The sequence below is a fragment of the Diabrotica virgifera genome, chromosome 10 (assembly GCF_917563875.1).
Source record: "Diabrotica virgifera virgifera chromosome 10, PGI_DIABVI_V3a".
NCBI classification, from domain to species: Eukaryota; Metazoa; Arthropoda; class Insecta; order Coleoptera; family Chrysomelidae; genus Diabrotica; species Diabrotica virgifera.
The window spans coordinates 42,264,843-42,277,136 of record NC_065452.1 but is presented as its reverse complement, the minus strand read 5'-3'; the positions used below and the strand labels follow the sequence as shown (position 1 = coordinate 42,277,136).

Below are 12,294 nucleotides of genomic sequence, written 5' to 3'. Positions count from 1 at the left end.
TAAAATGATACTCATTAATCTGCCGCTCACTGGCAGAAAACCCTTCGTGTGCTGTTTCATCGATGCTGTTACCAATACTCCTACACCTGACTGAGCATCATCATCTTTGCCTGCACAATAGAATCGGTTTTCAGTTACTGTATCCACATGTCTATCTCCTTTCCATCTCACCTCGCACATACCAAGTATGTGTCACTTCATTCGTCTCATCTCGTTTTCAGCATTTGCTAGCTTACCTGCTTTCTGCTCTATATAATGTCTTAACATTCTACGGCATTTGACAGAGTTCAACACCAAAAGATGATTCACATTTTTTAAAAGAAGCAGAATCTGCTTCCAGATTCCAAAGACTGACGTAGGGTCATTCCAAAGTGAATCTTATCCCTTCGAGAAAAATGTTGAAGAATTAGAAAAAACCATTTTTTTATTATCTGATGGTTCTTTTTGTATGAAACTTTTTAGTGTTCATTAATAATTCATAACATTAGTATACGTTAAGGTTTTTCAAATCGTTTTTGCGTGATTAGCTCAAAAAAACTAAATATAATTTGGATAAGACGCACTTTGGAACAACGCAGTGGATAAGACGCTTTTTGAAATAACGATAATGTAGACAAAGGAAGTAGTGTGAACGAATATTTTTATTCGAAACAATAATCTTATAGCTAAAACAGATTTTGGCTAAAATAACAATAATGTTATGGTCACATAAGCTAAAAAACAAAAACACTAAACACATTTTTTAATTATTAAATTCTTAATTCAGCAGGTTCTGGAAAATAACTTTCGCAGTAATCTTTTTTGCTGCGTATCTGAAACAAACGATCGATTTGATTGATATAAGCAATACAGAAAAAAATAATACTTAAATAAACAGTTTTATCGAATTACTAGTTATTTATAGCACAGATTTGACAGTAAATTAATAAAGCATCTTTACCTGTTATTTTTTTTTGTATTTTTGCCCACAGTTTTGGATTAGAAACCTTCTTTCTGCCACAACCTTTTAGTACTTCTTTAAGTGCTTCTTCCATAACAGTTTAAAATATTAAACACATACTTTGTCGGTAAGAACAATAATTAGGTTTTACTTCACTAATTAAGTATAAAGACTTTACACTCTTTCAATAATAAACAGTAAAATAACCTAACCTAATCACGCAAGGTAAAACGTCAAAACGATCACGTGGCTAAAAATCGGAGGCAGCCATTGGCTGGAAAGGATAAGGTTCGCTTTGAGATGACACTGCTCGTGGATAACGCGCATTTTGGAAAGATACGCAATATTTAGACTTATTTTATATAGAACAAGAAGCGATTTGCAACAGTATTTTGTTATAATAGTATGTCAAAATCAATGTTACAGCGATATTTAGGGCCAACTTAATTTTTATAAAAAATGGATAAGACTCACTTTGGAATGACCCTACTCAGATAGCATATATGAAAAATACTATGTGGAGTTAGACAGGGATGTATCCTATCGCCGTTGATATTTAATATGTACTTAGAGAGAATTTTTAACGAGGCTCTATACGAAGTAGACGAAGGCATCCTTCTAAATGGAGAAAGAGTAAACAATATTCGATATGTTATGAAATAGTGGGTCTAATGCTCATAATCTTTTTGAGGGTTTTATTAACTACAGTTTTTGGGCGACCGGTTTCGGCGTTTATAATTTGTACGCCATCATCAGGCCCCCTAGAAACTGAACAAAGCTAAAAAATAAATGAAGCTGTGTCAAAATACAGTTGCCCTAGGTTTAGTTATAGGTGTTAAGTTTAACAAAATGTAATGAATAATAAAACACATAAGGTGTCACAAAGGTGTTCTAACAGACCAGTACTAATCTGATGTCAACTGTTGTAGTCAGTATTATGATATATAAAGTATTAATAATAATAATTATTGGTATTTACATATCAGTATAAGAAGTATACAGTGTACAATCTGATGTTAGGATTGTAACAAAAAAGCCCTTGTGTATTATTAGATTTCAAGCTCATATGTTCTTCTGAATATGTTCTTTGGTTGCCTAGGTGTTCTAACTTTTATCTCACTTAATTGTGATGTATGTATGTGAGATTTTATGTAGCTAGTTTTGTGCAATGCTCGAAAAAAAAAACTTACAAAAAATATTTTACAAAAACAAAGATGTTACTTAACTGCACAAACGAAAAAGGACAAACAACACATATATCAAATTTGTAAAGGAGTACATTACCTAGATTGCCAACTGTGAGTTTTCAAGGAGAAAATTCCTTATTTATTAAATTTTAAAAGTATAGGAAAAATTTTCCAGTCAGAAATAATTAGCAATGACAGTTGGCATTTGACAGATGGTACCTTGTGCAGTCTCTAAGTTTTATGAGTTTGCTGTCACAAAACACTTTAGGCAATTTTTAGATTATAATACTTAAAAATATATGTGATGGTGGTGCAACCAAAAGTCATTCATCACAAAATATACACTAAATATATATTTTATTTTTATCAAAAATTTTAGTTTGTCTGTATGATTGTGTATAAATTGTTGGTGTGGATGTTTGGGTTATTTTTCGTGTATGTTGTAGTCTAGTGTATTAGTGTTCCGTTACTATTTATTTATATTTGAATTTTATCTATTTTTATGTATGTATGTATAATATGTGTATATTTTATCTATATTAATTTTTATGTGAAAGTGTGTTTTATTTAAAAAAAACTGTGTTTATTGAAGTTAAGTGTATTTGTGGTTTATTCATGTTTTATTTTTATCAACAAATTATTTTTAAAATTTTTTAGTGTGTGTGGGAGTGTGTACTGTTAGTCAGAATGAGTGTCTAAATGAGATTCAGGTGTGTTTGAGTTTGTTGTTGACGTAATATACAATATTTGGATTTTAATTATTATGTTTAGGTTTTATTTATACACGAAAATGTATGTACTGTACCGTGTATACAGTTTATAGTTGTAATATTAAATTATGTAGGATGTTCTAGTAACTGAAACGAATACATTGGTTCTATTTGGGAAGATTTTTCAATATTTTTAAAGATTATGGATGACTGTTGGTTAGGACGTTGACCATATAATTAAAGTAATGTTCCAAGTCATCTGTCAAAAAGTCAATTACATGAACCGGTAAATTTCAAAACGTGTAAGCTGCGTCTGGCAAGTACGTTAGAGTAACAGGTTAGAGTGTTTGAGTTTGAGGTTTAAGTTCACACGTGGATTTGAATTGAAAATTTCTGTATCTGATATTAGATATAGATATTAGATATAAATATTAGATATGCCGACGACACCATGGTGATAGCAGATAGTTTAGAGGGACTTCAGATGCTAATAGATAGAACCAACGAGTACAGTCAACAGTACGGACTAAACATTAATACTTAGTAAACAAAACAAACTATTACCGGCAAGGAGAATATAAACTGGGCTCATCTTTACATTAATGGAACGCATATAGAGCGCGTAAAACAGTATTGCTACCTGGAAACTATTATAAATGAGCAATGGAGCAATGTACAGGAAATAAAATGCCGCATAGGAAAGGCAAGAACGGTCTTTAACAAAATGAGCTCCATCTTCAAAAGCCACAATATATCCCTAGATACAAAAATGAGACATTTGAGATGTTACGTTTTCTCTGTATTGTTGTACGGAGCGGAGGCATGAACGCTTACAGACACCACTATTAAAAAATTTAAAGCATTTGAGATGTGGTTTTATAGAAGAATGCTGAGAGTATCATAGACAGCAAGGATCACGGACAAGGATGTCCTAGGAAGGATGAAGAAGCAACCGGAGATTGTTTTTACCATAAAACGCATAAAACGTTATGAGAAATCAGCACAGTTACTCCCTGCTGCAGTCCATATTGCAAGGTAAAGTCAAAGGTAAGCGTGGACCCGATAGAAAGAGAATATCATGGCTGCTGAATTTGAGAACATGGTTTAAGAAAACCTCAATGGAACTGTTTCGAGCCGCAGCGAGCAAGGTTATGTTTGCCAATATGATTTCCAACATCCGAAACGGATAGGAACCAGAAGAAGAAGAAGAAGAACATTCTACGTAGCAATCTTAAGTTTACTCCCGGGGATTTTTAGCACCCCTTGACGATTGAACGCCTGCCGGGGACTGTTTTGATGTTGACTTGCCATATTAACTATCTTGGAAATTTAATGTGATGGTTTCGCACTTGCCTTCCGCATCCTATGCCGTAGACGACGGGATATCGTTCATCCGCCTTCGGGGATGATTTCTCTTCCTCAGGACAAGAGGGTGCCCTTACGTCATTCCTAAGAATAAAGTTGAATGCTTGGACTTCATTTTGTTGCCACGTTGGTGAGCGCCTTGCCTAAGCTATCTACTTAAGTGTTTCCCATCTTCTACCACGTGAAGGTGCAGATTGGGGGTTTCCCTTCATTGAGATCAAGACCCTAAAAGCATTTGTTGATGCTTTCCAGTACTTTTAAGCTGGGTACTCACTTGAGCACAATCGCGCATGAGGCAAGCCGAGGTCGTACGAGGCAGTTAGTGAGGACGTCATCCGAGGCGCGGCACTACTACTACTACTATCGTTTTACAGCGTTCTCCGACGCCTTCCGACTCCTAACCGCCATTCTTCTCTATTTAACCATATACCTGGTGGGATTTCTCTTTCCTCTAGTCCTTTTTCAATTCCCTCCCTCCAGCTTCTTCTCGGCCTTCCTCTTTTTCCTCTCCCTTGTGGTGTCCATGCCAAAATCTGCTTAGGGATCCTGTCATCTGGCATTCTCTGTACATGGCCGTACCATACTAGTTGTTTTGTTTTTATGTCATCAATTATTGTATGTGTGACTCCCATCATTTCTCGTATTCTCTCATTTGGTATCCGATCTCTTCTTGATTTGCCTGCTGCTCTTCTCCAGAAGTCCATTTCTGTTACTAGTAACATTTTCTCCGTTCTTTGTTTCAGTGGCCAAACTTCACTGACATATGTGATTATACCTTTAAGTATGCTATTGTATATGAGCTGTTTGTTCGCTTTAGATATTGTCGGGTCCCACAGAATACCGTTCATCATGGATATGGCTTTTCTACCCTGTATGTTTCTGTCTTTTATAGCAGCATCGAGTGTTCCATCTTGAGTTATCTTCATGCCCAGGTACTTGTAATCATCGCAGTGTTTAATTTCTACTCCATCGTCTAATGTAATGGACTGCTTTGTTCCTCCAATACACATGGCTTCAGTTTTCTTAATGTTGACTTCGAGACCCCATTTGTTATATTCTTCTATTAGCTTCCGCGTCATGTAACTCAAGACGTCATGATCCTGAGCAATCAGAATTTGGTCGTCAGCGAAACATAAAGTGTATAGTGTTGTGTCGTCATTGAGAGGGATTCCCATGCCCTTACATTTTCTTTTCCACAGCTTGAGTGATTGTTCCAGATAAATTTTAAAAAGGGTAGGCTAAATACAACAACCGATCCGGTCCTGAAAATTCAGGTAGAAAAGTCGAGATAGTTTGAGCTCCACAACTTTTATAGTTTTGAGAAGAGACATTGTAAATTTAAATATTAAACCGAAATATATAGAAGCAGTGTACAGTGATCTGTTAATAGCTGTAAGTACAGTTTCCAAATTTGCGGTAGTTTGATTACAAGCATTGTTTTTATATACATACGAAGAACATTATTTATATTTCGTATTCATTAATTATTTAAAAACTAGTTTCAACTGTTGGCATTATCTTGCTAGTTGCTAGATCGACTATTTACTTTTCAATAAACAGAGTGGGACCTACCCAAATTAAAATTATTGAAATGAAAGTTCAATTTAAATTTAAAAAAAGATAGAAAGTCAAATTTGACAAAATAGCAGGTGGTACTTCTGACTACAGGGGTCCATCAATTAATCCCGATCAGCATAAAATTACTTATTCTACCATAACTAAACAACAACAATTAACAAAATTCCCAACAAAAAATCAGGCCATAATTTTACCGGCAGTAGACGGAATAAGAACAGAAGGGTACACCATTGCAGTAGGGACTATAGTTCATCCAAAAAATGTACTGTTCTCATCCAAAATGTCAAACGGAAGAATATGCATCTACCTTTCAAGCATACAACTCTAGATGATTTTCTAAGTCAACATGGTGAAATTAAGATAGGAGAACATACAATCAAAGCACGTAAACTAATTACACCCGCTAATAGATTAGTTCTATCCCAAGTATGTCCATCTATACCCCATAACATAATCGAACACTCTTTAATCAATCTTGGTTTTAAATTAATGTCTCCGATTTCGTTCCTTAGAGCTGGAATACAAGACCCGCAATACAGCCATGTACTTAGTTTTCGAAGACAAGTTTACTTTGCACCTACAGACAATTTTACTGTACCCGACTCCGTCCTAATTGATTTTGAAAATATTTCGTACCGAATTTTTCTTTCCGATAAACTAACTTGTTACAAATGCCACCAAACTCGCGTTTCCTCGGACTGTACCTCAAATCCCTCTTATCCACAAAATACTCAAAAGCCACAAACGGAGGAAAATTTTCTTCCACAAATATCATCTACTAGCTCCGAACAAAATCAAATTACACATGTAAATGACGAATCTCGAGAAGAAATGGATGCTCAAGTCAGCACTGATACCGATAATAAAAATAAACGATCTCACTCGGAAGTGTCATCCCCAACTTGCTCCACTCCTACAGAAACTATACCAACAGAATTCACGAAACCAAAACCAGTGCAAATTAAAAAGAAGAAGAAAATTACCAAATTAGACAAATCCACTTCAGAAACTACTAATATTGAGTCATTATTACAACCAGTCAAACAATTTATCCAGGATGCATCACCACCATATGTACTAAATTACACCCAATTACTAGCATTCTTAGAAGACGTTCACGGTTCTTCCACCCCAGTAGAACTGGCCCTAGAATACACACAGGATATACACGGGTTGGGACATATGCTAACTGAAATATATCCCATGTTGAACGAAAGAGCAATTAAATCTAGAATTACAAGAATCAAGAAAAAACTACTTAGTAAAATAAATCAAGATTTTAGTATTCAGGATGACACCTCTGAAGATACTGACGCATCACAGGAAAATACTTCTTCCGACGATAAATAAAGAAAAGAAAAACAAAAAGTTAGCAAACTCTAATAACCCTGCTTACTCCTACACATTTTCTGACAATTTTAATTTAATTTTTGAACAAAAACCCTTTCTTTCTGCATCATTTAGTAAAAGAATCATAGGTTTCAATTTTCCGAAAGTTATTTCCAATGAAATAAACTACCCTCCTCCTTGGACCATAAAACTCCCCAAATGTACTACAAATCTTCTACTGTATTCTAAATCTGATACTTCATCACATATAATTCTATAACGGTTTCAAGAGATTAAAGACAAGTACAAAAGATATTACCAAATATATACAGATGCGTCAAAAACTTCTGAAATGAAAACGGTAGGCGCAGCTTTCGTTGACGAAACAATTAAACATCAGTTCCAGCTACCTAAGGAGTACTCCATATATTCCGCCGAATTGTATGCCATATCTAAAGCCCTACAACATATATCAAACCAGACCAAATTGGAAGCAGTCATTTTCACAGATTCTTTAAACGCAGTACAAGGAATATTAAGGGTTTACCCAAACCACCCAATACTAGGCCAAATTAAAATTGATCTAGACGAACTTTACAGTAAGAATAAACGGGTAGAATTTGTTTGGATTCCATCTCATGTAGACATAATAGGTAATGAAAAAGCTGATCGGGAAGCTAAAGAAGCCTGCTATACGAATAGACCAGATAAAGAGCTCCTAGAAATTCCTCATTCCGACATTCAAAACATCATCAAAAAATTTTCAATGAGAATATGGCTCGAAAGATGAAAAAAACTTGACGACAACAAACTACAACGCATCAACCCAAATTTGTCACCAAAAGGGATAATGCCACAAAAACGACGAGATCAAGTCATACAACACCGCTTGAGAATAGGACATACCAGGTTAACCCACCAGTACCTAATGAAGAAAGAACAACAAAAGTGATCTTAAAAGTGCTCTGAACTATAGTAAATGTGATAAAGTGACTAAGTTTCCAAAACTAACTAAATTGTACAATCTAATATAAAAATAAGCTTAAGTTCTCAATTGTAATTAGTTGTTATAAGCAAATATCTGATTTTATGTACAACTCTTCCCCGCCAATAACCTTTCATGGTTGACGCGGTTTACTTAATAAAAAAAATACAACAACCCTGCTTCAACCCTTTCGTGACCTTAAATCCCTCAGACATCCTTGATCCAGTTTTAATTTTTGCAGTCGAGTCGTTCCATTATACAGACTTTGGACTGCTTTGATAAGACCATGTTTAATGCTGGTTTGATGTAGGGTTGACCATAGTTTGCTGAGGGGCACACTGTCATATGCTTTTTGTAAGTCTACGTATACCAGGTGAACTTCTTTATTGACGGCTATTTTTTTTCAATCACTTGCGTAATAGAGTACAGGTGGTCGACTGTGGACCGCTCAGCTCTAATGCCAGCTTGCTCCTCTGCTTCGTAATCTCTATAGTCATTTTTTTCTATTTTGTTCTTAATAAGTTTCCCATACATCCTACTTATTGTGCTGTTTACCGCAATTCCTCTGTTATTTTCACATTAATTCTTGCTGCCCTTTTTGTGGATGGTTGATGATAGATAATTTCCATTCTTTTGTAATTCGGCACCATTTAAGCAGTCTTGAAAGAGTTTTCTTAGCTGTTCTTGGAGTTTGTCTGTACCGGCTTTCACTAATTCTGCAGGGATGTCACCAGGACCAGGGGATTTTCTATTTTTCAGGGATTTGGTTATTTCTTCCATCTCTGTCTCTGCTGTTTACGTTTTTTAATTTTTAATGATTTATAAATAATTATAAAACTAGCACAAGCCGCAGACAATTGTTCGTTCGACATATTCGCTGCCTCAGGACGAATAAATGGATAGCTGCTGCGGCAAGCCTCATGCGTCCTCATGCGGGATGCGTGTCCTCATACATTTTTTCCCACTCGAGGCATTCGGTGCGGCCTCGGCTTGCCTCATGCGTATTCGTGCTCAAGTGAGTACCCAGCTTTAGATCTCGCTCTTTAGATTTTTATTTAGAAGATTTTAGAATATACCAAATTGAATTAACACAAAGTTTTACGCTATTCATTTATTATTTTTATTTTATTTCAATAAAAAACATTCCACTAGAAATCAATAAAAAGACCTAAAAATCGTGGATTTCTTAGTTATAAAAATATCGGTCTTGATTTCAGGCGAATGCAGTTCTCTTACTGAAATAACAAGCATTTGTCATTATTCTTTCTAAAAACTGCAAGTTTTCGTGCCATTCCTGACGTTAATCGTGATAATAATAGTGGCAACTATAATAGCTACCGGAGCTAAATTTTATCTGTTAAATAACAACGTACACAGGTTTTAGCAGTCTCATTATTATGTCGCCCTTGTTTCAGCGGTTGTGGAAGAACCCGAGTTCACCGATGTTATCCAGAACATCACCGTAGCTGCAGGCAGGAACATCAGATTTGCTTGCGCAGTAAAGAATTTACAAATGTACAAGGTAAGTCAACATGACTCCTTATTTGATTTTCGCTACGGTCCCGTCCTGTGTGTTTCAAGAGATAAACTATGGCATGGCACTTGTTTAAGACCCTTTTCATGTTTAATAAAATATATTATGTATAGAGGGTGGTTCATTAATTTCGTGTTTTCTGTTGAATATTTTGGCTTATCGCTATTAGAAATTTAGTAAAGTTTTTGTTGTATATTTCAAACTGAATAAACATTTATTTATGTATTTATTTATTAATAATAAATGAGATAACCCCACTGTAAAAATTATACATCAATACAACATTAAAGAAAAAAAAAAAATAAAAAATAAAATACAGTGATGAGCGCGCTAATAACCGGAAAAATAACGCAAAAGATACACAATATAATGCATTGTCAATAAAAAGTAAAAAGAGGTGAAACTAGCAGAGCTGGGAAATTATCGGTATAAGCCTATAAAACATGACCATTTACAATAGTTTTTCTTTCGACTGACACAAATAAACGTCATAATATGACAAGGTCTTCTTCTTGTAGTGCCTATCTGTTTCGGATGTTGGCGACCATCATGGCAATCTGTACTTTGACAAGGTAGTAGCTGAAAATTTTTTGCCTGAGGGAATGGAAAACTGTGTATGTTTAATTTTTAAACTAGTTTTTCAATAAAAGTATTTTCAAAATTAAAGTAAAATTATTAATTCATTAATCATAATCTTTGTTTTTAATATATTTATCGGTAACCTCGCCTCCAAACTAATTCATTCTATTCGTTCTAACAGCTCCGTCAAAATTATTTAAAATTAAAAACATGCTAATGTCACGTTAACGTCATAGGTATGACCAAAGTCAACTAGCTCTTAGCTAACGTCTAAAGAGCAGTTTCACCTCTTTTTATTTCACAACGCATTATGTTTTTTATCTTGTGTGTTATTTTGACGGTTACACTCAAAAAATTTAGTTCGTAATATTGATAAACAGTGATTATTGAATAGTATTTCGTTGTAACAACAATTTAATTTTTTTAATGTATTTGGTTATTGTCACAATGATTGAATAATAATTGTGAAAATAACTAGAGTATATTAATCAATAACACTTAATTTATTCAGCCAATAACTTAGTTTCGTATATTTAATAAATAATATTAATTCTGGCAGCAACTCACTTTCTTGATTTCGTAGATAACAAGCAATTACCTTGGTTTATCGTGACAACGTACAGATTTCATTAAAACAATGTACAAATGTTGTTAATATAGAGTAATATATGATTATTGTATAGATGTGAACTGATTGTTGTGACAACGAATGCATTAATCAATCTACTACTGCGTTTAATAACCACATTCAATGCGTTCATGGTGACAATAAACGTAGTTGCTGAGACAATAAATGTTTTACTTGACCATTTGATATGTAACGGCTTTTCCTTATCGTGATACTCCTAGCTTCTCTGAGTTACCCTTGTTTAAAAAATAATTCTTTGTTAAACAATGCTGTTACCTCTGTCGAAGTGCCGAATAATAATTTCATTTCGTTTCCTAGTGTAGTCCGTAGTAAAAGGAAGTTTTCGTGTGTCTATTATCATGAAATATCGGTCGAATTCTTTTTAAATTTATTCATTTTTTTTCGAATCCTGAGAAAACTAATTAGTATTTTTGAAAATTTAAACGCAGAATAAAATATTACAATATTATCGAGGGTCTGAAGTCCCTGAGAACTTCTTTAATGATTATTTTAATAAGTCACAGGGGTGAAAAAGAAAATTTAGTACTATTTTTAATTTCAAATATACCATTCAAAAGAAACTTTTTGTTTATTCTAAGGGACTTTCAGCCCTCGGTAATAATGTAATCTTTTATTCTCCGTTTAAATTTTTCAAAAATACTTATTAGTTTTCTCAGGATTCAAAAAAAAAATGAATGCGTTTACAAAGAATTCGATCGAAATTTTGCACCTGAGCTCTCAAAAAGGATTAAAGTGTTATACATTTTTGGAATCACTATTTCAAACGCTTTGAATGAGCTATCACATGATGTACTTTCCCCTTTAAAAAAGCAAAGTTATGCCTGTCACCTGAAGAGGGATCGTGTAAAGTTCGAAACATTGATGTTATAATATACTTTGATTTATTTTAATAATCGACCTGTCCGAGCGTTTTGCTTATGTGTAGACTTAGGCAAATATGCATATTTATAATGCATAAAAACTGCAAAAATTTATAATTTTTGCATATTTTTATATAAATGTGCATAAAGTGCATATAATTTGAAATTTTGGTTGTAACTATACATATATTTTTATATTACCACTCCAAAAAGTAGCTTGGAAATCTCAATATTTAATTTTGTTTTATAATCTCTTGGTATTCAAATTTTGGATACCGGAATGTAGTAACCAATAAAAGAACGGCTTATTATAATATATCGTTTTCTTCATAAATCGGCTTGAATAATACCTAATTCTGTTTTCTTCGAATATGCTGTTTTTATCGCTCTATTGCTCAAATCAAGAGTTTATTTGAAAAATGTATTGCATATTTGTATTTTGAATCCATTAATCTCAAAGTAAAAGGGATTGTTGAGAGCTCTAATATTGTGTGTACTTAAGTACCGATATTGTGTTGGGAGTGGAGTACTAAGAATTCTTTTTGTTTTCCAAGATCACCGAGTGCCCAATATTCATC

At 34.0% G+C, this 12,294-nt stretch overlaps 1 protein-coding gene across 1 annotated transcript in view; it reads left to right on the top strand.

Annotated features, from left to right (window-relative positions):
• LOC126893421 (neurotrimin-like) overlaps nucleotides 1-12,294 on the top strand; it is a 792,502-nt gene that overhangs the window by 419,014 nt on the left and 361,194 nt on the right. Inside the window, exon 2 of the mRNA XM_050663588.1 lies at nucleotides 9,510-9,616. Coding sequence (XP_050519545.1) covers nucleotides 9,510-9,616 — 107 coding nt within the window. The remainder of the gene's footprint in view (nucleotides 1-9,509; nucleotides 9,617-12,294) is intronic.